We start from the raw sequence: 22,728 nt of genomic DNA, 5'->3' as shown, positions 1-22,728 counted from the left end.
ATGTGCCATCTTTGGAAATAGTGTCACAGTTGTAAATGGGGTTAGGCAGTATAAGATATCTCGATACGGTGATATATCACGATATTTTTTCACTCAATCATTTATAGATATGCTCACGCTAAGTATCTATCTATATATATATATATATATTTTTTTTTTTTCAAAACCTTTTCTTCTTTTTCACTAAAATGTGCAGGTAAGTCTTCACATAAATGTTGTCACTGTTTGTTGAAGGAACCAATTTATTGTTTACTGGAATAATGCACTATAATGGTGTCACTGGTAAGAAAGACCCTATTTTTTGTTTACAGAAAGCACTATTGGAGATACTCATTTGTTTACATTGGTTTGTTGACACTTATTTACAGAAATGTTGCACTAAAATAGTGTCACTGTTCATAGGACACTTTTTCAATTTAGTGTCTTTCAGAGATTCGTAGATTGATTTCTGACCAATATATCGATAATCGCAGCATCGTCATACCGTGAGATAATCGTTATCGTGAGCTTTGTATCGTGTATCGTATCGTATCATGAGGTATTTACAGTGAAGGTGAAAACAATATTTCAGTTTTTTTTTTCCCCCTGCATGTACTGTATGTTGTCAGAGAAACTAGGCCAGTGTTGGTTGCGCGTGTGGCTGTGTTGCCTCTACAAAACAACAAACAACGATCACAGTCATCTTGCAGGAACATTCTAACCGTCCCATTCAGCAGCAGCAGCAGGGCCCTTTCACTGCTGCCATGACCAAGCAGTCAATACTGCAGCACCAGCATTGTCAGCCGCCTTTGTTACAGCAAACAAACAGGATGATACCAGAAAGGACTTTTACTGAGCTTTCTCTGCTGCACGCCACCACTTTTCTGTCCTGGCATTGAGGAGGTTAAAGGTTACAAACTATTGGCGGGTGTGGTCATAGGCATCCATATTTAATATTCCCAAAATGACAGGTTTGAACAAATATTAGGGTCAATAAAGCATTTTTTTTTCTCTCCAGAAAATGGTTTAATCTAAGTCTGTCTGACTTTCTTGTAAAAATTATTTCACAGATACACAGATACACAATACTTTATCGTGGTTCCTGCGGATCCTTAAAAAGTCTTAAAGGGCATTAAATTCATGAATCTAAAAATAAGGCCGAAATTGTCATTAAATGTCAAATCAGTGTTTCAGAAGTCTTAAATTTGAACACAATAAGTATGATTTTATGACGGTAATTAGTCTCACGTTTCAAAATAAATGTTTTTTTATAAACAACATGGGAAAATGTAAATGTAACAAAAATTGTGTGTCCAAAAAGATTTTTATTATGTTGTTTTATAGATTTCTGGCTATTTTTGTAGTCATCTTGTGTGTTTTTGGAGTGATTTTTTTGTGTATTTTACTGTCATTTTGTGTATTTTTGTGTGTTTACTTCTTCATTGCATTTTTACGCCAGTTGCACGTCTGCACTAGACACGAGAAAAAAAATTACCCAAAACCCTATATAATTGATGTAGCATTTTTCCCCCCAAATGATGTTTACTATGAAGTTGGTCTTCAATTTAATTTCAAATAGCCATAAAAAGTTTTATTTTAATTTGTAGGAACCCTGGTAATACACTGTCATGATCGACGCTGATCCTTTTTGTATTTTGACAAAAACCTAAACAACTGCCTTTTTAAATTTAGTTGTGCCTAATCCCCCATCCTACCCGACCACATAGAAGTACACACTTATTATTCTATTAAAAGAAAACGGCGGATGATTATTCATAAACCGTCCTTTTCCTCATCATTTGGGCGCCCACATCAACCATAATGATACACATCAGTTGTTTGCACATGAATTATCCATGGGCCACATATAGTATCACTCCAAGCACTGAAAATAGCACGACATAGCTTCATACAGCATTGGTTTGAAATTTGTGTGTGTGTTTATCGTCTTTGATTGTAATATCTTGCCATATTCTGTTCTTCAGTCATTTCATATTTGTGTCATACTTACAGTATAATCAGTGAGGGGTCAGCTTAACGCCTCTGTAATCTTTGCAGAAAAAGAACCTGATTTCAACAGAGCTATGAAAATTACATAACAAAACCACAGCCAGTTGTACTTGTGGCTCGCCTTAGAGCAGTGAGTTTACCGAAAGCCATAATTTGCACGAAATTAAAATGAAACATTTAATTTCCTGTTGATAAACCTCCTCTGCATCTGGATTGCCATTCATGTATGTTTTTGTTTTTTTTTTTTTGGTCTCAGGATGGTGGGATGCACTCCGTTCCTGGTGGTGTCGTACTTCTATCTCTGGTTCGTTCCTCCTTTCAGCGAGGGCCGGTTCATCTGGTACCTCGGCTTCTACTGCCTCTACCAAACCCTCATCACCGTAAGTACCAGTGCTGCACTTTCTCACCTTTACGGATCAATGTGTGATGCTCTCACAACCCTCACGTGCAGAAGTGTAGAGAGTATTGATATATAGTGTATAACTAGAACATTGGCAGCCAATCCACAGTCATTAATTCTAGTGTTTGTATGTATATATTCCACCCATGTATGTATATATATATATATATATATATATATATATTATATTATTTTTTTTCTATTTATCTGCTGCTGAAACTCTGCAAATTTCCCCTTTGTGGGACGAATAAAGGATATCTGTATCTTTATCTCTATATCCTACTCAAGTAGAAGTACTGTTACTTGATTGAAATTGTACTCAATTACAAGTACAAGTGTAAGTCAAACATAAAATACTCAAGTACAAGTAAAAAGTAGCGCAATTAAAGTAGTGGTATTCAAAGTAGAAGTTACTAGTTACTTTCACCCCCCACGATTATTGTTTAAAAATCATAAACCTTAATAAGGAAGAGATTACATTCATTTATTTTCCACAAAGACATCCATATAAGGTTTGTCAAAATGTACAATTCTTTTCAAAAAAATAAAATAAGCAATTAATTTAATAAATAAATAAATAAATAAATATCAGGCTCTAAGTATCGCTACATTTAAGAAGTGAGAAAATAACCTCCATTCAATGCTGTTTGGGCGTCATGCATAATCTGATTGGTCGGCTATGATGTGACGCATTTGATCGTAGTTTCACAATGTTCTGTTGATCATTTTAAAACAAAAAATTATAATTTACTCAGTAACGGTTAGGTGTAGAAATGTATCAAATTACTTTACTTTTTTTTTTAAACTTAATTAAAGTCTTTACACTGGCTCCCAGTCAGCCTCAGAATAGACTTTAAAGTTCTGCTGCTGGTGTATAAATCTGTGAATGGGTTTGGTCCAGAATACATCAGTGACATGATAGTCAGGTATGAACCCAGCAGGTCTCTCAGATCTATGGACACAGATCAGATAGTGGAGCCCAGAGTTCACAGTAAACATGGTGAGGTTGTGTTTAGTTGTTATGCTGCAAAGAAGTGGAACAAACTGCCAGTATAGCTGAAGTCAGCATCCAATGTGAACATTTTTAAATCAAAGTTAAAGGCACTTTTTTTTCTCTACTACGTATGATTGAGAGAGAGATTTTTGGTCATGTTGTTGTTGATGTAATGTGTTTGATGATTTTAAATGATATTACTGATGATTTTAAATGTTCTTATTGATTTTAAACAATTGAATGTTTTATCATGTAAAGCACATTGAGTTGCCTTGAGTATGAAATGCGCTATACAAATAAATTTGCCTTGCCTTGCCTTGCCTACAAGTAAAACTAGGCAAGACCTGTATTCGGAAGGCGAACATGTATATGGCAATTGAAAATTGGCAAATAGAATTGCTCATGTGAAATACATCTTATTGTATGCATTTTGTTGTTGAGTAATGTCCTTAATGTGGTTTTTTTACTAATTAAATTGAAAGTAATAATGCAGGAAAAACAGAAGACTGACCTTGACCTTAAATATTGACCATTAAATGGAAATGTTGTTCAATGGTACCAATCTGAGCACTGCATCTCAATTTGTGGCCAAGTTATAGGGAAAAAAGTATATGTATATATTTTTTTATGTGACGTTATGAACAAGCTTTTTACTGGTTGGTCGTACAGCTTCGGTCCGACAAAATAAAATACTCCACTTGAGATGAGCTTTTCATAAATGTAAGCATCTCACATGTACGTTAAATATTCATAGAGATATGGAACATTCTGGTTTTTGACACTTGGCGCGACCTTGACCTTGACCTTGACATTTTGGCTCCAAAATCAGTCGAGTGCACATCCTTGACATTGCCCCTATGAAATGACATACGTGTCGTTAGCGCTGCATTAACAGCCTAGGAGGAGTTCTAGGACAAAGGACAAAGTTGCAGAAGAAAAATAATAAGAATTCCTACGAGAACAATTTATTTGGCAATTTCCAAATGCCAAAAAAATTGTTTGGAAATTTTCAATTGCCAAATACAATTACTGATTTTGTATGAACTGATGAAGAACCCATAATAGCAACTCAATTACAGTAACGTGAGTACTTGTAATCCATTACTATCACCTCTGCTCACATGCAGCTCGAGGGAGACATTGGTGATAAAGTCTGCGACTGTCGGTTCATGACGTTATATAACGTATGGATAAAATATTAAATATCACATAGTTTGGAGCTGAGATGATTGCAGTCATCTCATGCGAGCCTCTGACAGTTCCTGGTAGTATTTACACTTTTGATTTATATAATTGGAGCCCTGGCGTCAGAGGGAATTGCGTTTCTTCTTCTTCTATGGTGCAGACTATCACTCTCTTAACCAACTTAATATGTGCAGAGCATTGCATTCACACTGGTATGTCACTCTAATCAGTAGATAAGTATAGAGTCGGCTTCACTGGAAACGTCTTGCTGGGTAAATGCTGGTTGCCACTTTAAGCCGCCCATCATTGTCTCTGGTTATGTGCGTGTAAGGTTTGCTGGGAAAGAGCAGAGGTTTGCTTTCAGACAGTCACTGCGCGTAAACAAAGGTGGAGATAGAGTTTGTGAAATCAACTAATAACTGGTTTCCATCCACTTAATGAGCTCACACTTCCATCTGTTTAGGGCGGTTAAGTACAATCTGCTCCATAAATGTTTGTATCCAGATTGTATGGGAGCAATGGCAGAAAAAAATAAAATAAAAAGTGCTCTCACGCCTGTGTTTATTTTTGTTGCGGTTGTGCAGACTCATTTGGTCACAGTGCTGACTGAGCTCTTGTGTAAATTACAAAGTGGGGCAGGTTGGTTTGCTGGTCTATTCTCTAAGAGAGGTGGTGAGGAAGGAGAAAACAGGCCTGAGGTTGACCAGCAGTGGAACTGCAGGGAAAGCGTTAGATATATTTACAGATCATATTTTCTATCTGGGCTGCATGCTGGTGTTGGGCTCGTCTCACATCACGAAGACGCTGGGTTTGACTCCTGGACACAAGAGCTGGGAGATTTCTGCCAGGAATTTACATGTTTTCAATGTCAGCAAGTTTCCCATTGGGGCGAATTGATTGTGAATGTGATTGTGTGCATCCTGCAGCAGGGTGGACTAACATCTTGAGTTAGTGTAATGCTTAGTGCAGTGTTTCTCAAATGGGGGTACGCAATGGCACTATAGGGGGTACTTGAGAGAAAGAGAAGCTGGGTTTCCATTATAGATTTTTGCAAAATAGAGCCTCGTAACTCCCGTGAAATCTCATCCCGCGAGACTTCGCTGCAGGAAGATGGACACTCCAATCCCCCTTATAACACTCTGTATTCCTTTGTTGTTTCACGTCTAATGTGGGTTTTTAAGTGAAAGTCTCTTCTTCTGTTTACATGTAGGCAGTGGCTATCCGTACGGTTGCCGTATCAATTTACCCACATTCTATCTGTACGCAGCGCCCCTCACTGGCCAGTTTAGGTCACTTAAACCTAACCATAAACCTAAACCTAGCCCTAACCTAAAAATTGTTCCGATTTAGGGCTATAACCTAACCCTAAGACGCTACTTACGTGTACTTAAGTGAACATACTAATAGCACCGAGGGGTTGCCCGTACGGCAACCGTACAAATAGACACTTTGTTTCTCAGAGAGAAGTGGTCACGTGACCAGGTACACCACATTACGTGACCATGTACATCGCGTTTTGTGACGTGTATATGTGGAAAAAGTGTTTCCATAGCGCTTTTGCAACACATTTCAATATCAAAACATCTGAAATACCTCCTTATTTTTTCAAAATTCAGGTGTTTCCATTATCAGTTTTTATTGCGCTATTTAGATTTTGCGCATTTTAAAGAGTAATGGAAACGCAGGTAGTGAGAGAGGGAGGTAAATTATCAAATTAAAGCATTAAAATATGGGGTTTATAATGTTTAATCAAAAATAATAATCATACTGAATATTACCAGCAACTCAGAAAATGACAACGAAAACACACAAAATAAGATCAAAATACATTAAATAATAAAAAAAGAACAGACAAACAACAAAACACGCAAAATAACACCAAAAACAAAATTATAGAAATGATCTTGACTAGAACATGAACTGAAAATACAAAGGTCAGTCTTGATCCCACATCAGGCAGGAGATGACTGTAACTGATACAAAACTATAGAATCAATTCTCAGGAGGCACTAAACACATGAGATTCTCTAAAATAGACTTGGATTCAAAAATAAGAAAACGGAGGTACGTGAGCCTTAAAAGTTTGACAACCACTGAGTAGTATGTCACAATGCAGAGATGGTGGTTGGAGGATTGAGGCAGGAGTAGTGTTCATAAAATCAGTCCATTTTTAATGAACAAAAACAAAGAAAAACCCAAACACAAAAAAAGCACTAGGAAACCAGGAGACAACCCACTGTGGAACAGAAGGAGGGTCACATCGACAATGCTCTTGCAGCCATGACGTGTCCAAACACTCGGCTAAATAGTGATGGAGGCTTGATTAGGAACGATCCACACCTGGGTGCACAACATGAGGCAGCTAATCACTCACTGGGAGGTGAATACACGAGCAGGAATACCTGGACACACAAAGACAAGAATAAACACATACAAGAATTCAAAATTGAATGTGTCGGCTAAACACTACTAAAACCAAACAGAACCAGACAGTGTGTTACTTAGTGGATTACTAAGGGTATTACTATGCTGCTCCCAGTATCTTTGTGCATGAGCTTTTTTATTTAATACGAAGTTTCTATAGTTCTGGACACGGACCTCAGACAATCATGACTATTGTTCCGTCACTGCTTTTTTTTTCTCCATTTTATCATTTAACATGGCAAATCCCACTTTTAAAGATACATATACAAAAAAAAAAAAAAAAAAAGAGAAGAAAAATTGTATTTCCTGGGTTAGATATTTTTTTTTTAATTTTTTTATTTTAACATATTTTACGTGACAAATTCCACTTTTAAAGATACATATATGAAAAAAAAATATTTTAGGGTATTTCCTGGGATAGATAGTTTTTTTATTTTAACATATTTAACACGACAAATTCCACTTTTAAAGATACATATACAAAAAAAATATATTTTAGGGTATTTCCTGGGATAGACAGTTTTTTTATTTTAACATATTTAACACGACAAATTCCACTTTTAAAGATACATATACGAAAAAAAAAAAACATTTTAGGGTATTTCCTGGGTTAGATTGTTTTTTTTATTTTTTATTTTAACAGATTTAACACGACACATTCCACTTTTAAAGATACAAATACGAAAAAAAATATTTTAGGGTATTTCCTGGGTTAGATTGTTTTTTTTATTTTTTATTTTAACATATTTAACACAACACATTCCACTTTTAAAGATACATATACGAAAAAAAACAAAACATATTTTAGGGTATTTCCTGGGTTAGATTGTTTTTTTAATTTTTATTTTAACATATTTAACACAACAAATTCCACTTTTAAAGATACATATACAAAAAAAACATTTTAGGGTATTTCCTGAGTTAAGGTTAGGGATAGGGATAAAGTTAGGGTTTGGGTTAAGGCTAAAATAAAACTGACGAAACTATAGCGAGAAGGACACGGGTCCGGCAGTGACGGAGCTACCGGCATTCGGCTTACTGCGCATGCGGACACATCCGCACAGGAAGTGCCGGAACAATAGTCAGGATTGTCTGAGGTCTAATAGCAACAGCCTAGATAATATTTAAGATGCAAGATTCAAGATTTTTATTTGTCACATGCTCATACAAATGTGCAGTGAAATGAAAATTGAAAAATGAAAAGACTGTCCTGCAAGGCCATGCAACAACAACAAACACATTTAGTAATACACATAAATGCAGAAAAACATAACACAATGCAAAAAATTAAAAAAAAGTTATATGAATGCACAAACAGAATACAGAATCAAATACTGTACACAGTGCAAGTGTCAATGTGTTAAATATACAAAGTTCATAGTGACCAGGGTTTAGTTAAATAGCAATGTAAAATAGTTTAAAAAGTTTAAAAACAATTATTGAATGTACAGAATAGAAAAATCTAGAAAAATCTAAACAGTGTCCACAGTGTCTTTTACAAAAACATGCACAAAACGTGTGCCTGTAAATGATTGATGATTCTGCCATGTCTTGTGCAGGATCTGCATCCGCAATCCAGGACTTTATGATAGACGAGCTTTCAGTTTTTGAAATAATTAGACATACAGTATTGGATATATAGTTTTACCCTAGAGGCTTTTTATTTGCCATGTACAGTATGTACAATACTAAACAATAATCAGAATTGGGAATTTTAAAGCATTGACTTACATGGAGTTTGCATGTTGTCGCTGTGCTTGCATGTTTCTTCTCTGGGTACTCAGCATTCCTCCTGCAATCGAAAATCCCACGTAATGCTTACTAAAGGTCCCTATAGAAATGAATGGGTGTGAACGATTGTGTTTTAACCCTTTGACAGATTGCCGTTCAGTTGAAGATTGGCCGTTTCAGACCTTTGAGTGCATGTAAAGTGGATACAGAAAATGGATGAATGGGAATTACTGTCCTAATTATGTGTGTAAATCGTGAAGCAAAGATTTGTCTGACTTGGAAAATGTATTTAGAAAATAAACTACTTGGTTTTCTCATGGAAACGGTTGCTAGTTTAGTTGTAATATTGAGTCTTTTCAATAATTGTGTCAAAATACTTTCATTTTAATTCTAAATCTGTTTTCTTGGGCGATATTACAAAGACCATTTCATCCCCACTTCCCTTTATTTTGACTGTTCCTTTGATTTGTGATATTTCATTGTCTTACATGTTGTAATTCTGCTTCTTTGCAGTGTTTCCATGTGCCTTATTCTGCCCTGACCATGTTCCTGAGCACGGATCAGAAGGAGAGAGACTCAGCCACTGCCTACCGTAGGAGAATCTTGCATTGCTGACTCATTCTCCATAATCCTGTTCAGATAAACACAGTGTGTGTGGAAGTAATGGATCTTTGCTTGTGTGTGAGCACAGGAATGACGATGGAGGTGTTGGGGACGCTGGTGGGTGCTGCCATCCAGGGCCAAATCGTCGCCAGCGCTCACACTTTGAAGCACTGCCCGACTCACAATATGTCCGCCGGTTACCTTGGTAACAGCAGCGGGGCAGAGATAGTCCAAAGCCTGGTGCACTCCCAGGACTACCTGTCACATGCTGTAAGTGTCTATCTGCCTAGCCCAGGCGTGTGGAAAGGAGCGATAGAAACTTTTAACGGACTTGGAGCTGTCGTGTGGACTTAAGGGGGTTTACTTTAGCGAAAAATATCTGAGGTTGAAAAGAAAAATGTGTCGAATGAAAAGAGGGGATTGTTGAAAATTGGCTCCATATTTACAGGCTGTCTACAGGCTTTGACACCGAAAGGAGACTCCACTGTTTGATATTTGAACCCAACATCCTGAGCCAACCACAAAGAGGGTCCCTCCCTCACATCATGCACCGAGGGTCTCTAACTCTCCACAGCCTGCAAGTCATTAGGCTTTAACTCGCCTCACCCACACAACCTGCTTACTATCGAACTCTTTTTTACTTCTCCGCACATACTACTTTGTCTAGAGCAGTGGTTCTTAACCTTTTCAGCCCACGACCCCCAAAATAAAAGTCCTTCCATAGATCGGGGACCCCCACTGTACCTGAAGGTGGTTGAACACAGACATGAACATTGAAGAACAGTCATGTGGAGACATGGCCATCTATAAGGGGGAATAAAGGGGAGAGCTTTTTGGGGTCCATCCATAAAACCAGCAACTGATGGTCCATTGTTCTATGAATCTGTGATAACCACATTTATTTATCTGAATAACATCCACTGTTATCCAGTAAGTTTGCTATTATTTGGTAAATGGCCTTGATTTTATATAGCGCTTTATCACCACACTGAAGCAGTCTCAAAGCGCTTTACACATCAGCTCATTCACCCAATCACTCTCACATTCACACACCAGTGGGACAGGACTGCCATGCAAGGCGCTAGTCGACCACTGGGAGCAACTTAGGGTTCAGTGTCTTGCCCAAGGACACTTCGACACATAGTCAGGTACTGGGATCGAACCCCCAACCTCTCGATCAGAAGACGACCCACTACCACCTGAGCCACGGTCGCCTATTTGTGGCATAGTATATAGTCATCTTAAAGATGTAATCCCTTGTTTAAATCAGAAATTAAATGGGTTAAAAGTGACCAAAAATGACGAAAAAGGTGGTGAAATGGGATTTTTAAAAACCACTGAAATTGGTTAAAAGTTGCACATTAGAGTGGCAAAAAACAGTCAGAAAAGGAAAAAAAAATTGGCATGACAAATTGTGAATGTGGTTAAATTGGCAAAAAATAAGCATGGAAAGTGACAATAATGACTCAACATATGTGACATTAGGTGGAAAGGGTTTGTAAGTGCCAAAAATGTCTTGAAAGTGTAAAAAATATGCAGAAAATGCATTGAAATTTGATGGAGAAGTGGCAGAAATGGGAGTTATGTAGCAAAAATGCATTAAAAGGAGCAAAAATATGGCAATAAAAAGTGATGAAAAAGGGTGTAGTTGCAGAAAAAGGGTAAAAGAAAAGCAAAAGTGGGCTCAAATTGTTCAGAAAATATTCTTAGTTTCTTGAAGGCATTTTGCAACCCTAAGTAGGGTCCTGACCCCAAGATTGAGAACCCCTGGTCTCGGGTAAGATGTTTTGGAAGAGTTCGACTTATATTCAAGCGTCCATTGGGAGATTTTTTTATTTGCAGAGATGAAACAAACCAACCTGTGTCCGATTCTGGTTGTGCCGCAGCCACTTGTGCCTCAAATAACTCTTTTCCTACGGAATCTGGGTGAACCCCACCAGGGCACCACCGCTCACCACTGAATTCCTTTGTGGCTGGTGCTGAGGGTGGTGCACAACGTCTGAGCGCACAGTTTCTACCCTCAGAACCAGGGATTGTTTGATGTACATAAATAATAATGAAGAGATGAAGTCAAACTGGAAGAAATAACAAACAAACAGGATGGTTGTTTAGGGCAAAGCGTTTCCTGCTGGGTGGGTTAAAGCTCTATTTCTGTGTGTAGATCTTACTTGAGGTTCTTTTCTGTTTATGGATAGTGTGTGTTTGCACAGTAAAATTCACATGGGACGGTAAATAACAAGCCAATGGGGGAAGACGCGAGAACTGTGGAGAGCAACACAATGTGGCACCTTTCATTGCAATAAGTAACACAAACCAGGGTTGGGGTCAATTATAATTATAATGGCGTAACTTTTATAATAATTACAATTATGACATAATTGTAATTGTCACTGTACTTGAAAAAATCTGTTGCTGTTGTGCTCATAATTGAGTTGTTCTTGAGTCATTGTCATTGAAATTTTAGGAAAACATAGATAAAAATGGCATAAAAATGTATTTATTTAAGTTTTCTGAGATAACGCTATATCATAACACCCTAAAAACAAGTGTAAAATATGATGAGCACACTTAGACTGGGTTTAAAATTTACAATTTTTCAATAAAATGTTCCACATTAACTTTTCCCACTACATGTCAGTTCTCTTGAGGATAATTTTATATTACAAATAAAAAGAAAAGGTGTTTACTGGCTGAAAAAAGGCTCAGACGCCCACACCAAAAATATTTATACCAATATTTTCATGGATAAGGAAGTCTGACAAGGTAACCAAGCGATAAGAAACAAATTGGATGATAGATTATATTTTTTTTAGTGTATTTTTATAGCTGATTTAGGACATGTGTCAACACTGACCAGTTACCATAATAGATAACACAAGGTGTTATGGTGTTATTCATTTTAGGCTCTGTAAATTTGATTAATTGGATTGTAACTTTAGTAATTGAGAACGTAATTGTAATTGACTTTCAGGGGAAAAATAATAATGTATATATTAATTGTAATTTTAAAAAATCTTGGCCACCGTAATCGTATTTGAACATGGAATTGTAATTGAAAAATGTAATTGACCCCAATTCTGACACAAACCAACATCTAAAATGTTTATTGGAGCATGTATAATCAAGTGTAAATCGGAAAATCCAAAGTGACCTGGTGTTTTCTTTGTCTCTGCAGAAGGAGGTGTATATGATGGCTGCTGGTGTTATAGGGGGGGTGTTCCTCATCTGCACCCTGGTCATGTTCCTGGGAGTCAAAGAGAGAGACGGTGAGGCTCTCACTGTTGATGCTGAGGATGCCTATGTTGCTGTTTGATTGCTATTTAACACCAAATTATCCATTTTTTCTGCTCACCTTTCCAGCTCAGGGTCATGGTGAGCTGGAGATTAATTAATATTTGCAATGAAAACTTTCACATATTTAAACTGCAGTGAATACTTTCAATTGCTTCCAACCAGCTGACGTACTGTATGTGTAAACCAGTGACGTGCAGTCCTATGATGTATGACGTAAATACACAACAATGGAAAATGAAATAAACAGCGTTAATGTAAAATTAAACCGGCAACCCCCGATAATTATTTATTTGATAAAATGATAGCGTTTGCTTATAGATTAATGAATCAAACATCATTTACTCCAAGAAGAAAGGAAAAAAGTCCCAATTGCTGCTTGAAAGTCTGTTTTCATCTCCATCCTAAGCACTATGTCGTAGCCATTTTTGTGCATTGCATTGTGGGATGTGGAGTCCTGTAAAATCATGCTTTTCCTTCATTCTTTCTCGCGTCTCTTCACCAAACAAGGTGGACAGTGATTCACTTGACATTATTTTTGTTCTACTTTGTTCCGATATTCCCCAAGATATCAAAATGAAATAAAAACACGTCTATGCACCCATCTGCGACTCCACATCCCACAATGCAATGATAAAAAAAAATGATAAAAACAAACTTTCAAGCAGCAATATTTACTTTTTTCCTTTTCTTTTATGGACTAACAGATGTTTGATTCATTGACCTGTGAGGCAAATGCTTTAATTTAATCTGACAGAAAATAATCGAGGGTTGCAGTTTTAAGTATTGTGTGTGTGTCATGGCTAGCAGTACCTCTGCATCCATGTAGTGGGCAGTGATGCTCATTTTTGACGATTTTTTTGTCTTCAAATCCAAAAGTGATTCAAAGGTTGTTGCCATTTAAATGTGTATATATATTTATATATATTTACTATATAGAAATGCAAACAATTCTAAATACTTTTCTCAGGGATTGATCTGTTTCGGCCAAATATAGAACTCATCTATAAGCCTGCAAAAATCAATCTCCTTTTATCATTTTTTGGCAACATTCCCTGAACTCGCCATGAACCTGACTGCACGTCACTGGTGTAAACTGCATTTTGGGGGCTGGCCAGAAACTGTATTACACTGTAAATGTTACTTCTCAATGGGGAAAACATTATCGACTGCAATGCAGAGGTTATTCATGTAGTAGCAGTGAGGGAATCCATCTCCGTTTTTAAATTTTACTGCATGTTATTTGATATTCCACACACTCATACTCTCATCCTACGTTTAACTGTTTCAGATCCATACGCCCCGAAAACAGAGAAGCAAATCCAATTCTTCCAGGCCTTCATCCTGGTGATGAGGCATGGACCGTACCTCACACTGACCGCTGCGTTCCTCTTCATCACGGTCGCCATTCAGGTAAAGTAAATCTCATATAGTTAGTCTACCGTTGATTGAATGGCAATTGAAGGCAGTTTTTAAACCCTGACTGAGGAAGAGCTAGTCTGTCGTTCAATGTTGATTTGATCAGTGCAGAAAAGCACTTACTGTAAGTCTTGGGTTTGAAGTCTTAGATCTAGTGTGGCTTCACAGTGTGATTCTGCCGTTTGTCTCTCACTTGTGCAGAGATCTGCACAGTTTTGACACTTCAGCTGCATCCTGTTCATATTAATGCAGAGAATCCTAGGTTTGCATCAGATGTGTTCCTGTATTTTTCACTCTCATCTCAGCGGAGGTGTCAGTTGTCATCTATGTGAGCAATGAAGAGGGGGAAAGAAAAAAACAAAAAAAAAAATAGCTAAAGCCTGTCAGCAAGCATCTGTGCTCTGTGTTCATCCTGCACGTATTGGAGGCAGAGATGGTGCTGAGTAGACGAGACAAGAATGAATCTGAATGTTTGATTTCCTATTTTCTGCAGCTGATACAGAGCAACTTTGTTCTCTTCTGTACGTACGCCGCCGACCTGAGCGAACACTTCCAGAACATTGTGCTGACCATCCTGGTGAGTTACGCCGTTTAGATCTCTGCTCTGGGGTGTGACACTGAGTTTGCATGTTAGCTATACACTAGTTAAGATAGGGGCTACTGTATGTTTGAAATGGCATACTCAATGAGCATATACTGTCTACTATATACTAAACGTATTGTTAGGATGACAAGGACTGAAGTATACTTCCAAGTTTCCCAAGATGCATTTCGAACAACAAAAACCTGAAGCACACATAGGCTAAATATCTCCATTAATTTGCCACCTTTGAAAGTTAAAAAGCAATTTAGTGACCAAGTAAAATATCAATATTTGATAAATGAAACTCGCGTAAACACGTTTTATGCCGACATTTCACAGATTTTCCGAGACCCACCATTGTGCTACTGACAAAAATTGAGCATCGCGTTAGTTCAGGCAGGCACGGAAGTCAAGCTAGCCCAGCCCCTCCTTCTGTCAGTAGCTGTAACAACTGACAGCATCCATCCCCTAATTCAGTTAGTCATCCAGCTGATCATGTTCCATGCTTCCCATTGATTAGAGTTAATCTCAGTGCTGCATTTAAACCACAGCCACAAGCCTACTTCCCCACGCTTCGTCCGCAAACACCTCGCAACCCACCCCCATCCCAGATCTTCCTCTTCTGTCTAAATAAACAGTGTCTTCTGTTGGCACCTAATGTCTGCGCTTCTGTTCCAGGGGGGTTCTCTTGACCGCTCTCTCTGCTTATGCCTCTCCATGTAGCTCATGGAAGAGGGAGGAGGCAGAGAGGTTCCAGAACAGAGGCTGACCGCCAAATCTAAACTGCATGCTAAATAAGACGATTTGACTAAAGTCATCCTGACTGAACTTCCGGTTAACAAGAGCCCGATTTAAAAAAAAAGTGTTAAAAATAATGGAAGACAAGAAGAGATGCTTTTATTTTAAAAAGGAGATGTTTGACTTTTAGCTTGAAGCCTTTTACATTCCGCTCGCAATGCATCATGGGGCGGTTGAGTATGAATAGTGTGCCCATAGTGCATACTTAATAAATGTCCTGATATAGTATACATCCGGGTATATCCATATCTAATGTGAGCGCACTACAAACTCATTTTGATGTCAGACTTAGTATGAGTATGCTAGTATTTGATTTTGAACATAGCCCATAGTCTTCTCAGCAGACTAGCCTTTTCTGCAGCAGACTCTGCAGGATAAGTTTGAAAAGGATGAAAGGCAGACAGCTAAGTGTCTGATTGGCTCAGACACGGTGCAAAGCAAAGCAAAATCCGAAACCAAAGAAACGCTAATTACAGATAGTGCAGGACAAATCTCTGATAGTCAACTGGAACATCCTGCTTTGCCCTCTAATGCATGCTGGGATGGACTCCAGCAACTTGTCTGTGAACCTGATCAGGAAATGCAGGCATAGAAGATAGATATAATGGATAAGTAAGAAAATGACATAAAACAGACATGGGCAACTGCCGGTCCAGGGGCCACAGGTGGCCCTCTATCTCATTTTGTGCAGCCCCCAGAGTAAAAGCACAAAATGACACCAAAAACACAAAATGACAGAAAAATACACAGAAAGACAAATTAGACCATTAACACACAAGACCACTACAAAAAATACACATTACATACAAAAAAGGACAACAAAACACACACAAAATGACCTAAAAAGACACAAAAGAACAAAAATTCACCAAAATAAAAAAAAATACACAAAATCACTCCAAAAACACATAAAACGACTACAAAAATACGCAAAATGACAGCAAAAGTATCTTAAGATGACAAACTTTTTTGTTCTTTCCTGTATTAATGCTCAGATTGGTCATTATTCTAAATGCAAATATGAATGTTGGCAAAACCTTTCTTGACAAATCAATAATATTTGCATTTTGATTTGCAACATTTCAAACTAAAATTGAATTCTTCATCCAATCTGGTTAAGTCTTGGAGGACAGGTAAAGATCAGAAAGGGATTAATAACCTTGTTACTTTATCTGGTACAGTTTACAAACATCAAAGTAGAAGAAAACAAGGAAATGTGTTAAGGTATCCGTTGGCCGAACCTTTATTTATGGCTTGAGTCATCCACACAGACTTGGATCCAACATTCACACAATCATTCACTCCATGCAATTTTGAAACTGAATCAACCTAATTTACATGGTTCTAGTGGGAACAACCAAAGGTGTCCCATTATGTCTTCTGTACTGTACTGTGGTCTGTTTGTTGCTGACTCATCAGCATTTTTCTCATTACGTTAATGAAGCCCACCCGGCTGTCCCATTTCAGGTGTCTGCTGTCATCAGCATTCCACTGTGGCAATGGTTCCTACAGAAATTTGGAAAGAAGACCGCAGCTTTCTGTGGCATTACAGTGAGTAGAGCTTTCCTCAGCATATAATTAGCTTCACACTTTGGCACAGGTGCAAAAATAAACACTTTTTACATAATGAAAACAACACCTAAGTGAGCAACGATTGTGAGTGAGTGTTTTTCTTTTTTTTTTTGTCTTACCTAGTGGATCATGCCCTTCACCATGATGCTGGTGTTTATCCCTAATGTGGTGGTGGCTTATGTTGTGGCTGTTTCCTCTGGCCTCAGTGTGGCTGCGTCACTGCTGATGCCCTGGTGAGTCTCATCGCTATTTCCCGAGGTGAAAGTAACTGATCACAAGTACTCACGTCAATGTAATTGAGTTGCTTTCATGGGTACTTGTAATTTTTTGAATATATTTTCTAAATCAGTAACTTCACTTTTACTTAAGTGCGTTTTAAAAGAAGTAAAGTAATTCGTTACATTTCTACACCCAACTGTTACTCAGTCAATTATTATTTTTTTATTTCCATTTCATGGCACATTGAATATAATCCATATGTTCTTAGTCATGTGAATTTTTGATCAACACCACTTTCTTCAGTTCAGGTTGGGGTTTCTACCTATTTTGTTGTTACCCACAGTTTTTAAACTTAGCTATACTTAGAGCATGAGATTTTTATTTTTATTTTTAATTTAATTCATTGGGGTTATTTTCTTTAAAAAAGAATTGTACATTTTGACACACCTTTTATTATCCCCGCCACAAAGTGTGAATGGGGATATAGGTTTGAGTTCCTTTCGTCTGTTCGTCCAAGTTAAAGGGGACAGCTTTTTTCAGAAACCGTTTAATACGACAACCAAATTTTGGTGTGTGGCTTCAGGGTATCAATACCTTGATGGAGTTCGAAAATGAGAAGTGCGCAATTATTTTTTCCCCGAGTTATTGTCCTTGTTCCGTTTTTTTTTTTACTCTGTTCGAGGTATCTTCAAAGGGGACAACTTTTTTCAGAAACCGTTTGTTAGGATAACCAAATTCGGTGTGTGGCAACAGGTTATCAATACCTTGATGGAGTTTGAAAATGAGAAGTGCGCAAAATTTTTGACAAGATTTATTACCACAGATAAATGTAGGGGGTGAAAATAACTATTCAATTCAATTCAATTCAACAATAAATAAATAAATCTGTGTTGTTGCAATAAATCTGCAACAACATCAGTAGGTTAAAACCTACTGATGTTGTTGCAGATTTACCTGTAACCTGTCTCATAATGATGGTCTAATCCCAGCTCATGTTCCCTAAAAGGTTTCAATTAAAAAGTTATTTCAGTACTTTTTACTTGTACTTGAGTATTTTATGTATGATTACTTGTACCTGTACTTGAGTACAATTTCAATCAAGTAACAGTACTTCTACTTGAGTAGAATATATCAGTACTATTTACACTTATGACTATTTCCGAGCACATCTGATATACATCACACCTTTATTATCAAATTAGAATTTTATACTCCAATGGCCCAACATTTGACTGTATATAATTGAACAAAAGGTTAATTCTTTAAGACTCTGTTCTTCTAATTGATTCTTCCTGATCAGATCATAACCAAAATCTTCAATCCAACCAATAAAGCCTCAAATGGCAACTGGTGATTTAATTTGAATGAGTGCCGCTAACAGCCTGTTGGGTGAGATTTGGTGTCCAGAAGGCTTTATTCATTCACCTCTGAACCCATGGGTGACGTCATGTCGATCTGTTGGCATCACAATCCTTTTGGAACATCAAAAGATGTTCTGCGATACCAGACCCTTCCTTCGCTCCATCTGTTCTCCAGTCATTTCCACAGCTGTCAGCACTCCTCAATTATTTCTACTCCCTTCACCCTAAAAACCTCAAATTACAGCCTCCTGTGGGGCTGTGTTTATTTTGGATAGGACTGATTGTTTATCCTGTCCTGGCACCGCCCACTGCTCATCAGCTATTAGTGTTATTAGTCCTGTAATTTACAATATCAGTGGCCTAGGCTATAAGTAGACGTCACATCACCATGTGTACATGTCTTGCTGTTTTGTTTATTAATGTGGAGGGGGATAAGGAAGACTGACAGTTGGCAGTCGAAACGTGTCAGGAGATCAAAGTCAATTTTAAAGTAATTTTTCTGAAAAAAGTTGTTTGAAGGAATGAAACCTTAACATATTATATGATATTTTTATATTGTTTTTTTCACATGTATATATATATTTTTGGTTGTCACTTAAAAAAAAACTATAGTTTGTCGATAATGAACAGTGTGGTGCCATCTGTTCCAGGTCCATGTTGCCAGATGTAGTGGATGACTTCAGACTGGCTAACCCTTACTCCAGAGGCCATGAAGCCATCTTCTACGCATTCTACGTCTTCTTCACCAAATTCGCCGCCGGCATCTCACTGGGAGTGTCCACCCTCTGTCTGGAGTGAGTCTGTTACACCATCACGTATGCACGATTAACCTACACACAGGATGTTCTCCATCTGCACTTAACATGTCAAGAAGATACTTTGCAAAACTACATTAACTCTGAAGCTGATGCATTATTCATCAGGGCAGAAGGTGTTGAGTTTGCTCATTTGTGGTATATAGGCAGGGTTAGGGTCAATTCTAATTCTAATTGTGTAATTGATAATTAATTACAATTAAGGCATAATTATAATAGTAATTTTAAAAATATGTTGCTGTTGTAATCATAATTAAATTGTACTTTAGTTTAGATAATTGACTTTGTAGGCACCCGCACACCCCCGCAACCATGAAAAACAGGAACAAGGGGGTCAAAAAATGGATGATGAATTGACTTTGAAATTGTAATTGCCATAAAAATTCTTTAAAAATGATAAATTACAGTTTAACTCAAAACTGGGAAACCATGTTACGGTTCTATGTACAGTTCTACACACACAGTATGTAGTTAATGTTAACTACATACTATATTTGTATGTAACTGTTTGCATGCAACTGTTATTAAAATATGTTTAATATTAACTTTTCCCACTAACTGTCAGTTCTCTTGACACACCAAAAATATTAATAGCAATATTTTAATTGATTAGGAAGCCTTACAAGCTAACAAAGAGATGGGAAACACATAATGTGATAGATAGTATTTTTGAATGTATTTTACAGCTGATTTAAGACATGGATAAAAACCAAGTCATTATAATAAGAGATGGTAACAGAAAGGTTAAGTTTTATGTTTTTTATTATATTTCAGGCTTAGTAATTGAGATTGATTCTAATTGGCACATTGCCAAGGATAATGCTAATGCTAGGCTAATGCTAACGTTAGGTTAATGTTAATGCTATGCTAATGTTAGCTAATGCTAACACTAGAGTAATACTAATGCTAGGCTACTGTTAGCTAATGCTAACACTAGACAAATGCTAATGCTAGGCTAATGTTAGTGCTAGGCTAATTCTAACGCTAGGCTAATGCTAATGTTAGATTAATGTTAATGCTAGGCTAATGTTAACGTTAGCTAATGCTAACACTAGACTATTGCTAATTTAATGTTAGCTAATGCTAACACTAGATTAATGCTAATGCTAAGCTAATATTAATGCTAGGCTAATTCTAACGCTAGGCTAATGCTAACACTACGCTAGGCTAAGACTATACAAATGCTAAGGTTAGGCTAATGTTGACACTTGGCTAATGCTAACACTAGGTTAATGCTAATGTTAGGCTAATGCTAAAGTTAAGCTAATGCTATCACTAGACTAATGATAATGCTAGGCTAAGTCTAATGTTAGGCTTATGCTAATGCTACGCTAGGCTAGATTAATGCTAATATTAGGCTAATGTTGATGCTAGGCTAATGCTAGTGTGACGCAGACCAGCACCTGCATCCGTACTTGTATTTTCTTCAGGAAATGCAAATATTCTAGTTATAATTGCCTTTCAACTGGTATTTAAATACAATCTGTGTGTGTCTGTGTAGGTTTGCAGGATACAACACCGGCGCCTGCAAGCAGCCTGCTCCTGTGGTCTACACATTGAAGCTCCTCATCGGTGCTGCCCCAGTGGCCTTCATAGTCACAGGGTTAATGATTCTACTCTTCTACCCCATCAGTGAGGACGTGCGGCTCAGGAATAAAGTCTGCCTGGAGGAGCTACGGTGTGTAGAGATCATCAACGCACATCTGAGAGAGAAACTGTGAAAACAACCCACCTTCTATGAACTGTGGATCACTTTTTACAGCTGGACACACATTCTGTGACTTTGGAAGTTTTAGGAATGTAATCAGCAGAGGCATGATGAAATTAAAAAGACAAGATATATTTTAATGATCCCCAAGGAGGATCTATAATAGTGACTCTACAGTCATTCTAAGAATATCATAACACCTGAGTAGCAATAGAGGACTTTGAAAAATATACAACTTGACAATCTCACATGTTTTCATCTGTGATAGTTTCATCCAAACGCTTCAGCTCAGTAAATGTTACTATAATATCCAAGTTCAGATGGAAAGTGTTATAATTTTATGTACGTTTTCTGGAAAGTATTTTGATATATTTCAATATTCCTTCGTCTTTATAATAAATACAAAAATGTGGGTAAAAATTCTCAGTAAAATTTTAGAACACAAATAAATTCTGTAATATTAGCAAAAAAAGGGATTTTTTTTCCTCAAGCTGGACACAAACCACAAAAATGTAGCACAGTATACAGTAGCATAGCTAAAGACAATTTAAGCAGAACATTTTGAGTATTTGTACTTTACGACATGCCGCCACTGCTGAAACATGATGTCTCTCACAGGAAACAAAGCAGCAGCACGACAACAAAGGACGATTTGAGTAACGTGTGACCTGGAGCTTAAATGAAGTTAATTCACAAAGCCACAGATTCCAGCGACGCAGGCTGGAAAGTTGCTCTTTAGTGTATATTACACTGATTTATAGGTGAAATTATTTTAATGTAAACATTTTTTTTTTTATTATTTTCACATGTACTGTATAGTCATCTTTGGGGGGGGAAATATACATAAATAAACAAGATTGAATAATGATAAATGAATGTATATGAAGATATTTGCTGTGTTTAGCTTTGCAACACTGGTATTTATTTACGATTGCAAACGGCTTATTAATATGAAATGAATAAATGTTAATGAGGCTGGATGGCAGACATTTATTTTGTGAATGGTATTTTATTTGCTTAAGTAACACTGCATACACATTTTAATATCCATACTGCATTTTGGTGGACACAGAAGGTAAGACATTATTGGGAAAGAAGAGTATGACTGCACCCCCCTCTAGTGGTCAGTCACAGCAATACCCAATTCAATAATGTCACTAAAACACATTTCAAACATATGCAGAAGGAATTTCCTCCTAATGTGGTGGATTTATTGCTTTTAAAACGCATTAAAGTGCTATTGTTGTTGTTTTTCTGTCAAAGAAATAAAACAAGGGACATCACACACTGCTTATTTTAGATGTAAATGTTTCCTTTCTTACATTGCAGCTGATTTGTTGAGCCTCTTCCAGTGGTTGGGGTCGATTATAAATGTAATTCATTACAATTATGATGTAATCATAATTGAAAAATATGTTGCAGTTGTAATCGCAATTGAATTGCAATTGCGTTCAGAAAAATGACTGTAATTGTAACTAGCGTCAATATTTCATACAAACTGTCATTTACAATGTAATTAAATGCAAAACTGGGGAACCGAGTTACAGTTCTATTGTTTACACATAGGCCTATGTAGTAAACCATTATTAAAATATGTTTCATATAAAGTTTACCTGTTAATTCTCTTAAAAATAAT

The 22,728-nt window shown here is 37.1% G+C and overlaps 1 protein-coding gene across 3 annotated transcripts in view; it reads left to right on the top strand.

Moving 5' to 3' along the window:
- The window catches only part of mfsd2b (MFSD2 lysolipid transporter B, sphingolipid), a 35,419-nt gene extending 13,338 nt beyond the window's left edge, over nucleotides 1–22,081 (top strand). For 2 of the 3 annotated variants that reach the window (XM_028439786.1, XM_028439788.1), the window contains exons 5-15: nucleotides 2,246–2,369; nucleotides 9,237–9,315; nucleotides 9,415–9,596; nucleotides 12,502–12,592; nucleotides 12,687–12,698; nucleotides 13,909–14,030; nucleotides 14,530–14,613; nucleotides 16,885–16,968; nucleotides 17,113–17,222; nucleotides 19,220–19,363; nucleotides 20,886–22,081. In XM_028439786.1, the coding sequence (XP_028295587.1) occupies nucleotides 2,246–2,369; nucleotides 9,237–9,315; nucleotides 9,415–9,596; nucleotides 12,502–12,592; nucleotides 12,687–12,698; nucleotides 13,909–14,030; nucleotides 14,530–14,613; nucleotides 16,885–16,968; nucleotides 17,113–17,222; nucleotides 19,220–19,363; nucleotides 20,886–21,105 (1,252 nt within the window). In that variant the 3' untranslated portion in view covers nucleotides 21,106–22,081. The remainder of the gene's footprint in view (nucleotides 1–2,245; nucleotides 2,370–9,236; nucleotides 9,316–9,414; nucleotides 9,597–12,501; nucleotides 12,593–12,686; nucleotides 12,699–13,908; nucleotides 14,031–14,529; nucleotides 14,614–16,884; nucleotides 16,969–17,112; nucleotides 17,223–19,219; nucleotides 19,364–20,885) is intronic. The other variant, XM_028439787.1, reaches the window with a different exon arrangement.
- The last annotated feature ends 647 nt before the right edge of the window (nucleotides 22,082–22,728 follow it).

This window comes from Gouania willdenowi, chromosome 24 (genome assembly GCF_900634775.1).
Source record: "Gouania willdenowi chromosome 24, fGouWil2.1, whole genome shotgun sequence".
In the NCBI taxonomy this organism is placed as follows: domain Eukaryota; kingdom Metazoa; phylum Chordata; class Actinopteri; order Blenniiformes; family Gobiesocidae; genus Gouania; species Gouania willdenowi.
The sequence above is the reverse complement of the archived record's forward strand: the minus strand, read 5'-3'. Positions and strand labels throughout refer to the sequence as shown.